The sequence below is a fragment of the Primulina huaijiensis genome, chromosome 16 (genome assembly GCF_012295235.1).
Source record: "Primulina huaijiensis isolate GDHJ02 chromosome 16, ASM1229523v2, whole genome shotgun sequence".
NCBI lineage: Eukaryota > Viridiplantae > Streptophyta > Magnoliopsida > Lamiales > Gesneriaceae > Primulina > Primulina huaijiensis.
The window spans coordinates 18,119,736-18,139,375 of record NC_133321.1 but is presented as its reverse complement, the minus strand read 5'-3'; the positions used below and the strand labels follow the sequence as shown (position 1 = coordinate 18,139,375).

General features: G+C 35.4%; 4 protein-coding genes and 1 long non-coding RNA gene across 9 annotated transcripts; 4 read left to right on the top strand and 1 right to left on the bottom strand.

Annotated features, from left to right (window-relative positions):
• Nucleotides 1–855: 855 nt before the first annotated feature.
• LOC140960811 (U-box domain-containing protein 52-like) lies at nt 856–6,036 on the top strand. Of its 2 annotated transcripts, none has more exons than XM_073419093.1 (10): nt 856–1,069; nt 1,448–1,563; nt 2,422–2,543; nt 2,636–2,844; nt 2,938–3,004; nt 3,266–3,563; nt 4,004–4,105; nt 4,243–4,671; nt 4,949–5,704; nt 5,818–6,036. In XM_073419093.1, the coding sequence occupies exons 1-10, from the start codon at nt 943–945 to the stop codon at nt 5,902–5,904; spliced, it is 2,313 nt and encodes a 770-aa protein (XP_073275194.1). In that variant the 5' UTR covers nt 856–942; the 3' UTR covers nt 5,905–6,036. The 2 variants fall into 2 exon arrangements, with proteins under 2 accessions (XP_073275194.1, XP_073275193.1); XM_073419092.1 differs by having other exon boundaries at nt 2,633–2,844.
• On the bottom strand, nt 2,634–4,951 carry LOC140960812 (uncharacterized). 2 transcript variants are annotated; one of them, XR_012172259.1, is made up of 5 exons: nt 4,211–4,257; nt 3,922–4,087; nt 3,333–3,560; nt 2,873–2,970; nt 2,634–2,771 (listed from the first exon to the last, which is right to left on the bottom strand). It is a non-coding gene; the product is annotated as an uncharacterized lncRNA (long non-coding RNA). The 2 variants fall into 2 exon arrangements; XR_012172260.1 differs by lacking the exons at nt 3,922–4,087; nt 4,211–4,257 and adding an exon at nt 4,597–4,951.
• A 3,613-nt stretch (nt 6,037–9,649) lies between the features above and the next one.
• On the top strand, nt 9,650–12,432 carry LOC140960842 (FCS-Like Zinc finger 14-like). Its single transcript, XM_073419140.1, has 2 exons — nt 9,650–10,548; nt 12,137–12,432. The coding sequence occupies exons 1-2, from the start codon at nt 9,968–9,970 to the stop codon at nt 12,294–12,296; spliced, it is 741 nt and encodes a 246-aa protein (XP_073275241.1). The 5' UTR covers nt 9,650–9,967; the 3' UTR covers nt 12,297–12,432.
• A 596-nt stretch (nt 12,433–13,028) lies between these two features.
• On the top strand, nt 13,029–16,230 carry LOC140961931 (protein FAR1-RELATED SEQUENCE 9-like). Of its 3 annotated transcripts, none has more exons than XM_073420721.1 (3): nt 13,029–13,203; nt 13,587–15,095; nt 15,828–16,230. In XM_073420721.1, exons 2-3 carry the CDS (start codon nt 13,614–13,616, stop codon nt 15,993–15,995), a joined length of 1,650 nt encoding a protein of 549 aa, XP_073276822.1. In that variant the 5' UTR covers nt 13,029–13,203; nt 13,587–13,613; the 3' UTR covers nt 15,996–16,230. The 3 variants fall into 3 exon arrangements, with proteins under 3 accessions (XP_073276822.1, XP_073276823.1, XP_073276824.1); XM_073420722.1 differs by having other exon boundaries at nt 13,063–13,203; nt 13,593–15,095; XM_073420723.1 differs by having other exon boundaries at nt 13,110–13,178; nt 13,593–15,095.
• Nucleotides 16,231–17,629: 1,399 nt separating this feature from the next.
• Nucleotides 17,630–19,158, top strand: LOC140961641 (uncharacterized). The gene is made up of 3 exons (XM_073420292.1): nt 17,630–17,853; nt 17,930–18,161; nt 18,573–19,158. The coding sequence occupies exons 1-3, from the start codon at nt 17,746–17,748 to the stop codon at nt 18,932–18,934; spliced, it is 702 nt and encodes a 233-aa protein (XP_073276393.1). The 5' UTR covers nt 17,630–17,745; the 3' UTR covers nt 18,935–19,158.
• Nucleotides 19,159–19,640: the final 482 nt, after the last annotated feature.

The following is a 19,640-nucleotide window of genomic DNA, read 5'->3' as shown; positions in this document are numbered from 1 at the left end:
TCCACCAAATATTTTATTAATTATATTAATTTATCCCATTTTATTTCTATCCCAACCAAGTTATTGCCGGTTCGTTTTGTTTTCTTAACAATAGTTTGCAGATGATAAATAGTTTTCTTGTTAAAATTAAAGGCAAAAACTTGTGTAATATGGTCTCACTGATCGTATTTTGTGAGACGAATCTCTTATTTGGGTTATCCATGAAAAAATATTACTTTTTATGCTAAGAATATTACTTTTTATTGTGAATATCGGTAGGGTTGACCCGTTTCACAGAAAAAAATATGTGAGACCGTCTCACAAGAGACCTACTCAAAATTAAATACTATATGTCAAATTACATCTCGTAAGAAAAAATGTTATGCAGTAGCTTCATGATGAAAGTCAAACTCTAAATCGTTCATCGTTTCATCCATCTTCATATCAAAATTGAAGCCAACTCAAAATACAAAATATTAGTAATATTTGCATAAATTCCCTTCCAAAATAATAAAGGAAGAGACCTCTATAAAAGTCAAACTCTGTCAATTTGACTCGTGACCATCACATAAATATGGAAATGCTCTCTAATGCCAGCCTCATACACTGCGGGTCAAAGGAGAAAAACCATGGCAGATTTCAGTATTAATGGTCACAAGATCATTATAAAACCCTATTTATTCGGAACAAAAGAAAACCCAATGAATTATATATATTATCTGCAAAAACCCACCACAAATAAATAAAATAAAAAAGGGTTTTCATTTATTTGAGGATACTTAGTACCCTGTCCAAATTCCAATGCATAGATTTTTTCCAAATTCTCAGCAAATAAGAATTAGCGCAACAGATAAAAAGAGAGAGCTTCAAAGGCAAAAAAGAGATATCATCCAAGAATTGAATTCAAATACAAATTAATGAACTAGAAATCCAAAGGTTGAATTATTTATAAGGTTGGAGATTATGGTGGTAGTTGCCATAGACAAGGACAAAGGAAGCCAAGGTGCATTGAAATGGGCAGTTGATCATCTCTTGTCCAAAGGGAAAACTGTAACCCTGCTCCATGTCAAGCTCAAGCAGCCTGCCTCAGGTAATGTTCTTGAATCTAAATTCATTCAATCCCTCCACATGCAGCAACAGACTCTGATATTTAATCAATTTATTTTGTACACCTTATAGATAAAAATGTCCTGCTAGTCTATCCCGGCATGCATGCATTCATCGTTTCTATCACTGCCATAGGCGATCGTAGGGGTGACAGGAAAAACAGGATTTGGAAGTTTTTTATTTTTAGTTTCTCCCCTTTCAATAAATTTCTAATTCCGACAATCAAAACAATTTTTCAGAAGAAAGGGATTATTGTCTACTCCTCCAAGAAAAAACAGGGAAGAATGTTATGCAGTAGCTTCATGATGATATATATTCATGTTATAGTTTATCTGACCATAAATTACTTGTGGATACACAGTGGGAAGTTTCTCAGGGAATGAGGATGCTTCAAAAGTATCAAAGGTTAACGTGCGGATTGATGGCCAAACAAAGGAGCTCTTCTTTCCTTTTCGTTGCTTCTGCACCCGCAAGAATGTAAGGCATTCCATGCATGCATTTTCATAATAATTCTGACTGTTCTTCATCAAAGGCTTCCATTGAATGTGCAAAAGAGTAATCAATAGGGAAAATAAAAGACAATAGTCGTGGGGGGGAAGGATCATATCCTTAAATTTCAGATCACAAATTCACTTGCCTTGCATGTTCACAAAGTCTATGTTTTGGCGATCTCACAAGAACAATACATAATTAGTATAGAAGTGTTGAGCGTACGACATTATAGTTTTTTGCACAACTGTAAGACACAATGGAAAAATATCCAGAGTCAAGGGTATGTTGGTGTACGGGCACTAGTTTTGTCCTCAAAGGTTTGAAAATAGCTAAGGATCTTTGTCCTAAATTTTGCTACAATTTCTTTACATACCATACCACAATATTAACTCTGTGTTCCTTGACTTTGATCGACATCATATAAGAATGGGAAAATCCAAGAAAAGGGTGTAATATGAGTCAAGCTGTCTCTTTACTCGAGCTCAATGAAATTCAAGATTTTTTTATCATATGAGCATGTTCATATACTCGAATCTTGTTTAAAAAGAATTTTATATTTTCACAGTATAAATAAAAATTAATATTATCTGTATCATCTGTAACATAATTATTCTGTAAAAAGTAGTCGTGTTCATGGTTTGAGGTCGAGAAAATATTCAAGAAAAAACTTCTATGCCCAAGTTGGGTTCGTGAAATCTCTCTCGAGCCAAGCTCGTGAGATCAAGTACTATTTATTTCCACCCATATTCAATCATGGAATGTAAAGAAATTCAACTAGTGTATCATAAAATTAAGTTTGTTGAACGTAATTCCAATCACATGATATCTACTCTGTGTGAACAGATACGAGTCAATGAAGAAGTAGTAGAAGACACCGACGTAGCCAGAGCCCTCATCGATTATGTAAAGAACAACTTGATTGAGGATTTGGTTGTCGGCTCGACGGTTAAGAATGGCTTCATGAGGTGATAAATCTATCTAATCTATCATCATCAAAACTAAATCGAGAATTCACAGACATATCAGAAGAAAACTCATAAATTTCTTTACACAGAAGATTCAAGATTGTTGATATCCCAGGCAATGTGTCCAAAGGGGCGCCTGAATTTTGCAACGTTTATGTCATTTCCAAGGGGAAGATATCATCGGTCAGGTCTGCCTCCCTTACCGTCCCAAAAGAATCTCCATATCAACTGCAGAATCAAGTTAATTCACAATCTGGTTCAACTGACGCACAATATTTCATGCAAAGTAACAAAACACGAGGTATGATTCAGGCATTTGGTAAACTTACATGTTCAGCTTCGTTATTATTGTTTAATCCTGGATAAAGAAAACTGAACTTTGTGCTGTCTGTAGGAAATACAACCGATAAATCGCTGCCATTGGCATCTAAGACAACAATGGATGAGATAGACACGATCAAGTAAGATGACTGATGAATTAGTTTATTTTATTAAGAAGTCAGATAAAGTTGTTCGTTTACAAAATGGGAAAACCAAGCAAATACAGTAAAAATGTTGGATGTGTTTTGGGAAAGGACGACTCTTAGAATAAGAAAAAATTCTCATGAAATCTGAGAAAAAACTCATCTCATGTAAGAATACAATGAAATGCATGTTTTTAAAAACTGGATGAGAAGCCACACAATATCTTGAGGAACTAACATGCACTGCTACTAATACAGGTCACCATTTACCAGAGGAAATGCTGCAAACAGATCTTATGGAGATTTTGCGACGCTTGATACGGACCTATCATATGTGAGCTCTGGCAGGCCAAGCACCGAGCGCATGATTCACACACTAGATCATGATATGTCTATGACCTCTCATCTGTCAAACAGCTCAGACGCAGAAAACCGATCGAGTTTTGGATCTTCATTCTCTAATACCATGTCATCAGATGCAAATTACAGCTTCGGAATCTTCTCATCGAGCTCACAAGAAAGTGGAAACTATTCATGGTCTGGATCCCAAACCCTGGTATGTATACAAACAACATAAACAGGTGTTGATTTCATTATTTTCAAGAAAAACTAAGAATCTCAAAGATTATATTTATTATCTTAAAAAAAAGGATAAAATTGATTTGCTGCCCCATTCCCCAGATATTTCCTCTCGAAGCATCTCCAATACAACACACAAAGTCTTCTTTCCTTGTACGATTATCCTTTGTGGACTATTTCAATATTATGTTCAATTACCATATCATTTTTCTCTTACCACATCCCAAAATTTTGTCTGATATCAAAGGAAGCATTCCCTAGAAACTGACAAGGTCCTAAAATTTTTTGAGAAGTAACTCACAGAATATTATAGAAAATTCGATGTTGATCGCTACCTTATATGTCGTATACTGTTAGTTAAGAATATACGGCGTACACCATGCATAAAACTTCGCATCAAATATTTCAAAAATACAGGATGATGTAGAGGCAGAGATGGCCAGGCTGAAGATGGAACTCAAACAGACAATGGATATGTACAGCACAGCCTGCAAGGAAGCTCTTTGTGCAAGACAGAAAGTATGGTTCACCATTCAAAATATTTAAACTCTTTCACGAAGTTTTATAAAGTCGCAAAAATAAAACTTAGCAGCAAAATGGAACATTTAAAATCAAAGTATATACCGTTCATGAATCAGATTTCTATATTTGTGTAGGCACTGGAACTTAACCGCTGGAAAATGGAAGAACAACAGAAACTAGGAGAGGCCCGACTAGCAGAGGAAGCAGCATTGGCGATTGCAGAGAAGGAAAAAGAGAAGTGCAGGGCGGCAATTGAGAAAGCTGAAACAGCTCAAAAAATAGCTGAACTTGAAGCACACAAAAGAATGAATGCTGAAATGAAAGCAGTCAAAGAAGCAGAGGAGAAGAAGAAAGTGCTGCAAAAGTTAGCACATGGTGATGCTCGATATCGGAAATACACAATTGAGGAGATTGAGGCAGCCACCGAGTACTTCTCACAAACTCGTAAAATAGGGGAAGGTGGGTACGGTCCAGTGTACAAGTGTTACCTGGATCATACGCCGGTGGCCATAAAAGTTCTTCGTCCAGATGCAGCACAAGGAAGATCGCAGTTTCAGCAAGAGGTATGAAACTCTATATGAAAAATATATACCGTTACAACTGATATCTCTTTAGAATAGTTTTAGCTTTTTAACACGCATAATCCAATTAGATTAATGGGATAAAAGGTTTTATCTTGAATGGAAATAGATGGTCGTATTGTTTCTTAAGTAAGTTCGCAGATACAATGCCTCCAACAAGCCCTAGCATGATTAATGTGGTAAACAAAGACGCCAAACTTCACTGAAATAAAGCGGGCCATAGTTCTTATATTTAGCATTCTTCAAACCCTCGATGCAGGTTGAAGTTCTGAGTTGCATCCGACATCCCAACATGGTTCTCCTCCTTGGAGCATGCCCTGAGTATGGCTGCTTAGTCTATGAATACATGGCTAACGGTAGCTTGGACGACTGTCTCTTCAGGCGAGGAAACACTCCAGTGCTTTCTTGGCAACTGAGATTCCGAATAGCAGCAGAAATCGGCACTAGCCTCCTTTTCCTCCACCAGACCAAGCCAGAGCCACTAGTACATAGCGACCTGAAACCAGGAAACATTTTACTAGACAGTAACTGCGTAAGCAAGATCAGTGATGTTGGCTTGGCAAGGCTAGTTCCTCCATCCGTAGCTGACAATGCCACACAATATCTCATGACTTCAACAGCTGGAACTTTTTGCTACATAGATCCTGAATATCAGCAAACTGGCATGCTCGGAATAAAGTCTGACGTCTACTCATTTGGAGTGATGCTTCTTCAAATAATAACAGCCAAATCCCCGATGGGTTTGACTCATAACATTGAGAGGGCCATTGAAAGGGGAACTTTTGCTGACATGCTTGACCCAGCAGTTACTGATTGGCCAGTAGAAGAGGCCAAGATTTTTGCAAAGCTAGCCCTTAAGTGCACAGAATTGAGGCGTAAAGATAGGCCAGATCTTGGAACTGTGGTTTTGCCCGAGCTTAAGAGGTTAAGAGCTTTTGCTGAAGGAAGTATGTCTAACATTGCTCAAATTACTAGTCCAAAGACCTCACCAAATCACAGACAGTTTCAATCTCAAGTGAGTTTGCAGTTTAATATAAGATTTTTTCACCCAAAAACTCCCACTAGAATAAAGTAGAATGGGACACTACGACCTGTACAAAAACATAAATTGTTATCAACTTTTTGCAGGTCAGTGGATATCAAATACTTTCCTCCAGTTCCAATAATAAAAAAGAAAGTTCAGTCACAGGAACGCAAAGCACAAGGATTTGTTAAGTCACGGGATCCATTCCAGACAATCAAATGCCAACAAATTAGTCAAATTCAAATGGTTGTTTGGGAGGAAAATAAACCAAAAAACTGTAAAACAAAGCTGACAATGAAGGTTATTAACTCAATATCATCCCATTCTTCAGGGAATCATTCTGAAATTCAATTAAATCCTTTTTGCATTTGTTTAAGAAGTCTAGAAAATTTTCTCAACAGCATATGCCAAATATATAGCAGGCCCTGATGGCTTGTGTCTTTATCTTAGTTGTTATAAATTAGAACAGTGAGCTGGTCAGTACACAATTATGGTATAAATAAATAATGTGTATTCTTCAAGAGTCTTGATTCTTAATATGCAGTAAATATCTTGTATTACCCTAAGGTTTCCAATTTTACTTTCATCACAAGTTGCCCTTAGATTCTAGCTCAAAGATAAAAGTTAAAAGAGAATGCTCATTATTTGGAAGGTAGATCAAAATTATGATTTGAGTATGTTTTTGTATCGAAGTTTCCTCACAAAAGATACAGGTCAATCGTCAAGTCATCGGTGATTCCAAAAGATTTGATTACTCCGGAACCTTTTTCTAAGATAGATATCAATTAGAATTCTGTAAGTCCAATCCTTTTTTTTAACATTCCCCAAAACTACCTCAGAACTGGAATGAAAGTCCCTTTTCCCGTTGCCTCAAAAACAAGTGGATCGGTCAATACTGAAACAAAATCGTTCCAATTCAATTTGCTAAATGCGAATTTCAAATTTCTTGCTAGTCTTCTGTCCATGTATGTATCCACAACACCACCATAGGTCACCAAATCAGAAGACACTGCTTCATGTGTCATATTGTTCAAGACTCAGATGCAGGTCCCAAAGTAAAGCCATTTTTTAGAAAGCCAGAGCTCTAATATTAAAGGTATTGAGATCGGGTCTAAATCATCAATAATTCTTTATGAATTTTTCTATCGCATTTCCAAATGTTATATTTATAAACGTCCATTTTGAATGGGCTCCATCAATTTAGAATCACAAATAGGGATGATAATGAAACGTGGTGGGATGGATTTGTTATAATCATCTATATCCTCATCTCCGCTCCCAAATTATATCTTTGTCTATATCTCCACTCTAATCGAAGAATCCCCATCCATGAACCCGACCTTGACTTTGTCCTTGTTCTCATCTTTATTCTCGTCTGCACTTCAAATACTCGTTCAGTTCGTCAATGTATATTTGAATTATTATTAATAATTATAATTTTTATTAATTGTTATTATTATTAGTATCGAGATGGGTTCGAGAATGAGGATAGCATCTCCATACCCGCATCGATTTGTTGCAGGACTTTTAAAAAAATTCTCGAACCCGAATCTATACTTGGTTAAGGTGTCCTTGAACTCGTTCGTTTCAGATTTTTTATGCGGGATCTCGAAAACTTAGAGAAATTAGTTATCCCTAACCACAAGTTTATTGAGAGACACTAAAAACTAAACACAAGCATGATTATATAAAACAGTATGATTGATTGGGGAACCGATATCATATCCCAAGAGCATGAATTTAATCAATTAGTGATGCCCTAATCAATTGTATTCTTTTGCTTTTATATATACAGAGACATATGATCATTAGCCGAAGTGCGTGAATTTGCACAAGTACTGATACTTTTTTAGAGTATTATTTTGCTTTTGCTCGTATTTATATGCACGACTCGATGACACTTTATGAAAAACCATAATCTGTAGTAATCATATAACTCAAATTCTTTAAATAATGTATAACTCAAAAGTTGTGTATATGATCATTATATCAATGGAGATAATTATTTCTGACCTACCATCACTTATGAAAAATCACAACCAAACCAACAATTTGAAAAAATATAAAGTACATTAAACATAAACAAACACATAATGTTGTTATCTTATGCTGAACGATTATAATAATTGTTAAATATGCATATGCATTATTGTGTCATATACATGCAAATGCATAGATATATTCTTTACCATGCAACAAGAAACATAATCTTTTACTTTTGAGTTTAGAAATTCATAAATTAAAGAGATGCCTAAAGTCAATTTTATGTGCATTTGATGTTGAATGTTTGCCACTCTAGTGACAAAGTACATAAGCATGGAGGACCTCTTCTTTTGGCATAATTCATTGTTTTTAGTCTTTAGAGAGAGGCAAGGGGGAAAGGACTAACGTATGGTGATTCCATTGGACCACCAGCTTAATTCCGTGGCTCAATAAATACCCAACGCTTTATAAAAGCCATATTCATTTCATCACACTAGTTTCCAATCATGATTTTAAATTCATGTTTTTTACAATGTTTTCATCGATAATGGGGTGATTTCTTAAACATTAATTGAGGTTTCAATGTTTTCACCAAGATTTTTTAACTTCATTTTTAAATGACATTTGAATCTACCGTCGATATTTTTCGATGAGTATTAGATAAATCTTTAGACTAACGTGGTAGCATGCAAATACTAGTCAGGTATCGTATTAGATAAACCATGTGCAACATACTCGACTGAAAAAATTGTTGGTGGAGGATAAATATATGATCTACTATGCAATGATCATCTATTCTACCCACTCAAACGAATACGAATTCTTTCTATACACAAAGTGCTATATTTTATGACACACCTGTTATATTTGTACAAGTGCATCTATAATTTTTATTCATACTCAAATTAATTATCCTTCCTTCCTTAATTCTCTTCGGTTAATGTTAATAAGCGTAGCACAAATAACATACTTTGTAACAGAGGATTTCATCCGACAAACAACGACAAACAATTTTATCAATTAATTGATATTTTATGAGATGATCTCACGAGTCCAGCATATCCACATTTACAATAATAAATAATACTTTTGGCATAAAAATTAATAAATTTTCATGTGTCACCCAAATATAAGATATATCTCATAAAATTGACTCGTGAATCGTCTCACACAAATTTTTGTATGTATAGTAATCATATTCCTTGATTTGAGTTTGATGTCTAATTAATGTGCATCAACAGAATTGGTGACCTAATGTAATGGGTATGTTCTTGGTGTCACTGTTTCCTCTTTGAAAAATGATTCTCCAACTATTATAGTAGGTTTCTTGTTTTGTAAGCTAGTTTTTAGGCGTATAGCTTAATCACATGTCACAAGCCCATTTCCGCTTTGTGACAGCAATAATCGACTCGTTTAGTTGAGACGAGAGATGGTTTAAATAAATAATAGTGTAATTAATAAAATATTATTATTAAGATGTAAAATAATATCGATATATAATAATATATTTAATTCGATGGATTAAATTTAAATCGCAAAAGTATACTAATAGTGACTCATAAATCACATATCAATATTATTTCACTTATCTTAAAAAAAAATCACATAAAGAACATTCAGTTCTGAGAACATGCATAGGTTAGTGAAATAGATTAAAATTTAACGTTTGATTTCTCTTTATCAACTTTTTTTTTCCAAATTTATTCAATCCGATTTAGCTTATTAACGTGGTTTACGTATTGTTTTAGTCAACTTTTTTTTAGTTTATTCAATCCGATTTAGCTTATTAACGTGGTTTAGGTATTGTTTTAGTTGGGATCTAGATGTGTTTATTACCATAATCATATGAAAAAGGAAAAGAAAAAAGGACATCCAACAATTTTTAAGTTAATTTTTTCTAAAACTAAATAAATAGAAACACAAACACGAGATAACTTCGTATTAGAAGTAACTTTCACACAATGCCCATTGAGGCTGCTTGTATTCCCTCCATCCTTCCTTAAAGTTCGCAATTATTTGGAGAGAAGCAGACGAGTGCAAGATTCATCGATGGTGGTATTCTCCTCCCCCTCTCCCCCTCTCTCCCACGTAATAACAACCCATAAGTGGGCATAATCCTGTGTTTTTTCACCTTAATATCACCCAAAAAAATTTAATTCAAATTCTCTCGGTACTGTCAGTCCCTGTGCGTGTAGCAGAGTATAGAAAAAAGAACCCAAGAAAGATCTCAAATTCACTCCCATTTTCGAGTTTGTGATTCAGTGTGGAAAAATGGCTGAAATAGAATGGAAAAAAAAGAAGAGGCTGTCGGTAAATTTCTCCTTTCTGAACCTCACTGAACACCACGGCTCCACAAAACTGACCAATGCCTATAGATCTCCCAGGAACTTCAAGGAACCAAATGGCGCCGTGGGACTTGGTATTCTTGCAGCCCTCGAACAGAAAGATGATGAAGATCCGATTTTTAGGACCGTGGTTCTTGCAGTCTCCCCGAAATCATTAAAATACCCAATACAGGTTCGTGGAAATGAAAATTTCTCGAAAAACAATGAGGTTAGTGTGAAGCTTAGCGTGGAGGAAATGGAGTTGTGTGAGGAGTACACTTGCGTGATATCCCATGACGGTGAGAATCTGACAAGAAAGAGGGAATATTTTTATGCTGATTCTGTGGGAAATAATGATGGGTTTCACGGGGTTTCTGCTGTTGATGGAAATGGTGGTGGTTTTGGGGTAGTCTCTGATTCTTCAGTCGATTTTGGAAGTGAAATGGCCACCTTTTGGACCTCAGATTTTCTAACTTCTTGCTTTCTTTGTAAGAAGTTGCTTCACGGCTTGGATATTTTTATGTACAGGTAAAATTTTGATTCAGAATTTATAGATGTCTGCATTTGTAATTGTTAATAGAATGAGTTGAGTGTGATTGTGTTTTATTTGGATTTTGAATGTTCTCTATATTGTATGTCATTGTCATTGATGATCTTGAACTGATGAGACTTTAAGATGAAATTTTAGTGATTGCCATTTTTTGAATGTTTATGGAATCTTATGCAAATTTTGATTTATCCAATTAGTTTGCGCGATATGTTTTTAGCCATTGAATGGCCTTTTGCATTAAAACGAGAAATATCTAAGGAAAAGTTGATAAAGAAATGAATTGAAGCAGAAAGGTGAACGTAGGTAGATGCAATTCTTTATCATTTGAATCTTGTCCTGATCTTTGTCTGATTGTTACACTTTGGTTTTTCGTTAAAAGTGTTCATTGGGTTAATTAATATCAATGTTTTTATCTGCTGCTCTGGGTGCAACGCTGGTGTGTCATGATCTAGAAATCTCGCTAGCTTTGTTAATGGGGTTCTTGGAATTATGCAATGTCTTGCCAAGGATCAATTACGGAAGGGTGTGTTATGTATTTACTACTATTGCCAATATAACAATACTTGTTCTAACCTGCTCTTTTCAGTAATGATCAGAATATTTCTTGTGGGTTAAACTTATGTTGCTAGTCAGAACTGATTTCAGACTCTTTAGTTTTATAAATTTCTCCATGGCTGGAAACCATGGTATAGGAGTTAACTGATCACTCATGATCCCATTCATGGACATATGGTCCAATGATTGTTATAATCGGGCAAATATGTGGCCTTCTTGATCTTAATGGTAGGGAGATTATCTTTTAGATATTTTTGGTTCGCTATGAGTGTCTTTTGTTTTCCAGAAGAACTTTTGAAAAAGCACCGGTGTATACGCTCTATATTAGCCAGTAAATGGGGTATGGTCTTTTGAGTTCACCCTCGGAACTTCTAGGCGACAAATTTGGGCAACTGAAGTATCTAAATAACCATTAAAACCCACCCTTTAGTATCGATCTTTTGTCAGTTTTTTTTGCAGGGGAATGACTTATCATTCTATTATATTGGCATGTCATCGCATGTGGCTTGTGCATTTGGACTAGAAGCAAGCCTGTTTTATTTTTGAATGCCTAATCATTATCAAAATAAATATTTTGTTAGAGAGCCTTATCCTTTTATTTGATTTGGTAGGTTTCTTGGTTTAGAAACTTGACATCTTTGTTCTAATCTATTGATTTGCCATTTCCTATTTGCTTGTTATTGAGGAATACCCTTATTTGTTGCTGAAGGGAATGCATAGATTATATGCTTTTTGAGTGCTTTCTAAGATTGTGATTTTCTTCATGAACCGAAGTTATCTTGCTTCAGCATAATAATCGCTTCTTAAGTTACTCTTGCTCAAAAAGTCTTGATTGTGTATATTATGACTGATTTATGGCTGAAGTTACCTCATTTCTTACAATCAGTACCAATTTCTACCTGCGTAAGTATCATGTCATGTTCCTCTGGAAATATTTCTAATTTCACCATCCCATTATATATTCCCTGGAAATTTTTAATTCGACATGGTTTGCTGGCAATATTGTCACAGAGGGGAGAAGGCATTCTGTTGCGCAGAGTGTCGTTGCAAGCAAATCTCAATTGATGAACAGAAAGAGAAGTGTCACACAGAGGCGAGGAAGCCCGTAGATTGCTCTGCTTCTGCTTGCTCGGGTGCATTGCAGTTCATTGCTGGTGTTGCTGCAGCTTGAGTGGAGTAGTAGCCATGTTCATGCATATGTAATGTGGCACTAAATAAGAGCAGTGAAGGCTAAATTTATTGAAGATGATTGTACTCGAGAGAACAATGAACTTCTCTGACTTAATGAAAATATATATATATTTTTTGTTTTTAAAAATGATTATATGTTCGGTCGTCCCTACCCACATGGGTAGTGCCCCAAACCATTGAAGAGTTGACACTTGTCAACTCCATTCAATGAGGAGTTGACACGTGTCAAAATTTGACAAGTGTCAACTCTTCATTGGTTTTGGGGCACTATTCATGTGAGTAGGGTCAACCAAACCTTATATATATCATGACAAGTCGAAGTAAGCTTGAAGAAAACTCTCATTTAAGATAAAAGCCGTTAACCTTTTTATTGATTCAAAAGATCGGTATAAAATTCTAAGTTAACCTTTTAAAATAAAATATAATTTTTAAATTTTAAATAATAAATTTTTTTATATATATTCTTTGATTTTTTTAAAAAATTAAACACGTGAAATAAAATCTGCCCCAATTTCTTCATTTCTTTGCGATTGAGAGCTTAAATCTAATCCAAATGCTATGAAAGTTTTTTTCCATGTAATTTGGGACTTTTATGTTTTCGGAAAACATGGAATTTTATATATTTATTCTTACATTTTTCATGTATACTAAATATTTATGTAAAATGTCAATATATTTTACATTTTTTTTAGGAAAATATATTTTCATTTTTAATTCATATGTTTGAATTATTTTAATGGCTTGAATTTTAAACTTTAGGAGACGAAATTGGATGTGATTTAATTTATGTCGTGAAATTCAAACCTCGTTTAAGAATTACTGTAAAAGACGACGAAGCCGCCGCGTTTCCGATCAATTCACGGTTGTTGGATTCCTTCAAAGTTCCAGTGAGCTACCTTTCACTTGTATATGGATTCCTTTGTTCTTCATAAATTTTCAATTTCCGTGAATTGCATTCGAACAATGGCTAAAGTAAATTTATGCAACTTTTTTCGATTTGCTCTTAAGCAGCTTTAGTTTTGTCCTAACCTTGGTCTCGAGTCGGATTTTCTCCTTCTACTTATCATAATTTATGGTGTTGCTGATTATTTATTATTTTGATATCTAATGAATACAATTTGTCGATATCCGATATCTACTTTGAAAGCCGAAGTATTTATTTACTGACTACTGCCAATAGATTATGTGAAGTTTCAAAACAATTTAATCGATATTAAGATAGACTGAAGCAATGCTTTTGAAATGTTTTAATGACTGAATTCTCTGTTAGTTGCAGCTGCTTCAGGTGTAGATTATAATGCATGACAGTATCAACAAGCAGATAAATATGGGGGCTGGGGTTCGATATGTGTATGATTATATGAAAAGAATGCAGGATGCGAATCCGTCTTTTTTTCATGCATTTCAGGGTGATAGTGGAAATGTTTTTTGGACTGATGCAGCTTTCCTAGCAAATTATACCAATTTCGGGGACACAGTCAGAATTGATACATCATACAGGGCCAACCGCATGAAGTTGCCGTTTGTCACTTTCACTGGCATAAATCATCATGCTCAACCTGTTCTATTTGGTTGTGGGTTGCTTCTGAATGAGTCTGAAAACACATTTATTTGGCTCCTTCAAACATGGCTGCAAGCAATGTCTGGCCGCAGCCCTGTTTCAGTCACTACCGACCTCGATCGACTAGTACAGATGGCTGTGGCACAAGTTCTTCCAGAGGCACGCCATCGATTTTGTAGATGGAGCTTATTCAGTCAGACACACGAGAAGTTAGCTCATGTATGTCAAACAAATCCTACTTTTGATATCGAGTTCAAGAACTGCATCAATGGAGCCAGCACAGTTGAGGAGTTTGAGTCCTGTTGGGCGACCATCCTGGACAGATACTTCCTTATGGATAACGAATGGCTTCAGTCTGTGTACAGGATTCGTGATCAGTGGATCCCTGTTTATGTGAGAGAGGTGTTCTTTGGGGAATTGTCCCCAGGGGAGCACAACGGTGGCACAAGTTTGTTCTTTGATGGGTTTGTGAGTGACACCACTAGCACTATACAGCTGTTAATCAAACAGTATGAAAAAGCCATCTCAAGTTGGCAAGAGAAGGAATTGAAAGAGGATTTTGATACTTCTAACGCTGCACCAGTTTTGAAGACACCATCCCCCATGGAAAAACAGGCGGCTAATCTTTATACCAGGAGGATATTCATTAAATTTCAGGAGGAGTTGGTGGAGACTCTTGCTAATCCTGCTACTATGATTGATGGCTCTACTACAGTGACATCTTATAGGGTAGCCAAATTTGGTGAAGAGCTCAGAGCTCACACAGTTAGATTCAATGCATTTGAAATGAAAGCTACCTGTACCTGTCGAATGTTTGAATTTTCTGGTATCATTTGTAGGCATGTACTGTCAGTATTCAGAACAAAAAATGTTCTTACCCTCCCTTCTGGTTATATACTGAAACGTTGGACAAAAAATGCAAAGATAGATGGTGATTTATCAGCTAGTGATAGTGCGACAATGTTGCCTAACTATGATCGAGAGTCTGTAACTACTCGACGAAATAATTTATACCAAGAGGCTATGAAATATGTTGAAGAAGGTGCAAAATCTATACATAGTTTTAACATGGCGATGAGTGCTCTACAAGAAGCTTCAAAAAGAGTCGCTGCTGTGAAGAGTAAAAATACAGGAGCCATGCAGGACACCAGTGCAGCAGATGGAGGGAATCTGGAGATGCATGCCATTGAGAATCAATCTGCAGCACCTTTATCCAAGGTTCGATATTTTAGACTGCATTTTTCTGATAGTATGAATAGGTTAGAAGAAACTCAGTCTCAGTTTCGATTGCACTGATTTTAAAAACATCCGTTGAATAGAAATCATCCAACTTGTATGGGAGTATTCTTAGCATACCATCCTGTGTAAATCCTACAATGTTGCTTTTTAAGTTGGTTGTTTTTCCTACATTATGAAAGCTCTATCTTGATTGCCTTTTCCCTTGATCAACATAACACCTGCATGACAGATATGCCCTCTCATTCTCATTAAATCATTGTAATTTTTGGGTTACTATTCTTTGATTTCAAATATCGGGATTAAACAATTCATCCTCATTTGGGTCAATTTTCGGATTACTATATATACAGCCTAGCTTCTTTTGGGTCAATAATCAGGGTTAGAAGATCGACAAAAGTTTGCCACACCCTCATCTAAAGCTTGCTTGTCCTTATAAAAACTCCTTTTTTCTTTTTTTCAGTACTTGTTCCTTTCGTTCTGCAGTTCCACTTAGTCCAGAGTCAACCTATCACCTGCGAGTGAAAAAATAGGGGGAACTGGTGTTGGCAGCTTGATTGAATGCAGTTCCCTGTAGAAGTTTTAGCTCTTTGTCCTTGTTTCTGAATAATTTATACTAAACTTTAATTCTGCGAAGTTTAAGTCTTACCTGATTATATAATTGCAGAATATTCACCCAATGTTGGCCATCTTTGCGTTGCTTACATTTTGCAGGAAGAGAAGGAGAAAAAAATTCAAGAATTGACAGCTGAACTGGAGTGCGCAAATCAAAAGTCTGAAGTGTATCGTAAGATCCTACTTGCGCTTTTTAAAGACATGGAAGACCAGAAACTAACGCTCTCAGTTAAAGTCCAAAATGCACGGCTCACATTAAAAGAGTAAACATGACGTGATGTCAGTCATCGTGTTCATCTTAGTTTTAAGCGGTGGATGGTGTTACACTCATCCTTCTCCTTCAAATCTCTGCTGTGCAAATAGCTAATTTCGAGTGCATTTCCTTTCCAAGTGAATGTATCCCAATTCTTAAATGTTGTAATTTGTAAATGTACTTGGATATTATGAAATAAAAGGAAATACAATAATGGGTGAAAGCATGGTAGTCGAAAATTCCTCTGTACCAACATTCTCTTTCCCTCAGTATGGCTTACTTAAAGTCGTTCAAGGTAACTTGCCTTGAGTTTCATTCCATGCCTCAGAAGACTGATAGGGTCTCAAACTCAAAACTCCCTAGTTATCAAAAAACAACTGTTTCTATGACCTAGAAAGAGTTACCAGTTTCTGCTCCAAATTATTGAAGATGAAACTTCTTGCAAGATTTATCTACTTTTCCAGTGGAGTCGTGAAATTTTCCAAGCTCTGCCGCCTTTTTTAGTCAATTTCTTCAGTCTTCTGAAGACCATAACGACAATTAAGATCAGTTTCCTCCGTTGCTCCATCTCCCTAAGAATCCATAAGATGCATTTTTACAATTAATTGTTATCGGAGACTCACTTTTTAAAACTGAAATTTAACAATATAATTAACTAAAATTGGAATTTTCCTAAATTTTCTCGCCACATTTTCACAGTATCAGTTTTTTGTTTGAAGCCCATTGAAAGTCAATTAACATGAAGATTTTTTTCACAAAATTTAATTTAAATTAGGCACTCTATGGATAACATATGAAACTCTAATTAAGACTATGTTCTAGTTAAGGTTATTGCGATTAACATAATCGAGAGTCCATTTGGTTGGAGAAGTCGATGGACTAAAATCATTTTTTTATATATATAAAAAAGTTTTTTTTTAAAAAAAAATTATAGTTTTGGTTATACAAGTTTTTTTTTTAAAAAATGATTTATAAGAACTATAATTTCTGCCTTTTTAGCTTCTACTTTTATTTCTATTCAAAAATAAAAGCAAAAATAATTTTTAACATTTATCCAAACCTCAAAATCACTTCTGTGTTTTTTTTCGAACTACAATTTCTAATATAATTACTTATTTTTCAGTTCATAATCGTAATTACCTTGTGACTTGAAAAGATAAAGTTGAAGGCATTAAAGTTGAGATCTTTCACTGACGCAGATAAAGAAAGGACATATGGCCAAATATATGAGTGGTGACAACATTATTTGCTCCAAAAAACATTGAATCCTTTTCTTTTTGTATTTCCTCCTTCATTTTTAGGAGCTTTATCTACTGGTACAAATCTTGTATTTAGGGAGATTTGTAAAATAAACTCGATCAACTATTTAATGAAGAAAACGATCTCTTAATGTATATTTGAAATACACATAAAGAAGTCATTTTCTTAATTAAATAGTTGACCGATGTTAAAAAATAAAATATCCGTTTGGTGGGAGGTACTCGCATAAAATTATACATACCATAATTTAATTTCTTCGTATTAGTGGAAAATAATATATGTATATATAAATAAATACAAAATATTATTATATAACACACGAATTGTATTGTGTGTTGTTTTGTTGCAAATTGTTAACATTTTTTTAAAAAATTTTTAATATGAATTTTAATTCACATTTGCAGAGTAAATATGCTTACTGATTGCTTATCAACTAACAAAACCGATGCTTATTCAGGGCTTTTTTAGGGTTTGAATCCATCTGGGGAGCAGAAAATCGGATCCATGGAGATTTATTTCCCACCGAAGATGAAGAGGAAAGACCTCGATGATGTCAATGATAAATTCTCTGATTTTTCTCTGCGCGCTTGCGCGAGAAAAATCCGAAGACTGGTAATTTTGTTGAGATATTTTACTCATGTTTTTCTATTCGAGATTAGTGTGAGTTTGATTATTTGTTCATTTGTAGGATGTTGGACTGCCTCCGATTGTAGAGGAGGAATTTGATATTTCGATGATGACGTTTAAGCAATCGGTTCCTCGGAAACAGAGCAATTTAGGGGGTCTGGAAATTGAAGAGTCGCCGAGAGAGGATGATAAAAAGACTATTGTGCTTTTCAAGCCTATGGAGAATCCCTTGCTAAAGTCGCCGTCAAGTTTCTCAGTATCGGTTGATCCTCACTTCATTTTGGGGCTCAAAAGTGAGTGTTAATGCAAATTACTGTTGATTTGTCACACACATGGGAAAACGTTCGCATTTATGTATTCTTTGGTTTGATCATGGAGATATTGGTTTTCATTGCTAATAGTTGTGAAAATTTCTCCGCACTTGAATCTTGCTGATTCTTGGCTGCCCGCACTGAGGCATATCTGAGGACCATTCATTTTAGTTATTTCGAAAGATTAAAACTTACAGTTTTTTGCTAAATATGTGTGCATTTTGAATTTTCCTATCAACGGCTGGCACGGGATGGATAGCTCTATGGTTCTCATCAGGGGGATTTATTGATGCATTCGATCTCAATTCTTCTGTCCTGGTTGTTTATTTAAATTTCATAAGTCGATTGTCATCCGAGTACAAGTTTCGTGATCGCGTTCTTCATATTGTGTAGGTCAAGCCAATCAAGTTACTTGCTTGAGCCAATCAAACTCTTGGAGACTACATAATGAAAATGCTGAATCAAATGACACCGACTCGTCGAATAAAGGGTGTCTAGCTGTTGTACCTTGGATTCCATCACCTCTTCCATCTACACACACAGCTGATTTACCTTCTCAAACTGATACTTCTGATATGATGGATACTGAAGAAACTGAGGGAGCAACAATAGATATTGGAGATGACATGGGTGTCGATCAAATGAACGCCAATGAAGCTGGTGCTGCTGGACTTTCGCATCAATGGCGGCAGCAGTACTGTAAAATCCCACAGCTTCCCCACCTTTCGACGACCCCAATTTCTTGGCACCGATAACTGAACTTCCCTTGACGGGTCCTCTGATCACAATTGTGTAGTTTTTTTTTTTTTTTGCCATGTTTAGGGTGGCACGACGTTTATCTCGTGGGGGCAGTACAGTGGGCGAGAGCAATAGATTAACTGGGCGAGGGTTTACACTTGTTTTGTATTGATTTTGTATGTGACGCTATTGTATTATTCTTGTGATCTTCTTGACCGTGAATTTCTTTGGCGTTTAGAATTGCTTGTCCAACGGCAATTTTGTTTGATTTGATCGGCGTGCGACCTTAAATAGATGAATTTTGAATGCACTACTTCACGAAGGTGTAATGGTTACCAAAGATCATTTCAAATTCCTTCTCAAATTAAATCATGGTCACTCGAGAATATTTCCATACTCAGCACTTGAAAACATTAAGATGATAGATATTTTCTCAACGTCACAAAACATGTGTGTTCTTTATAAATTCATGGATACTAATATTTCGAACTTCGAAGTGAAGAGTAATGTCTCTCTTTTGTATTGTAAACTCCACAATATTTTACTGATGTTTCTATATTCACATCATCAATTACTGCAATGCAACTTGATTTTGTCATCTGTCATGGTCAATCACTTGGATTTAGGAGACCTGACTGGAGGAGGATTATTAATCAAGTTTTTTACTGAGAATTGTTTGTATACTTGTTCCCCATGGTCGACAAGAATCCTATCTTTGCCACA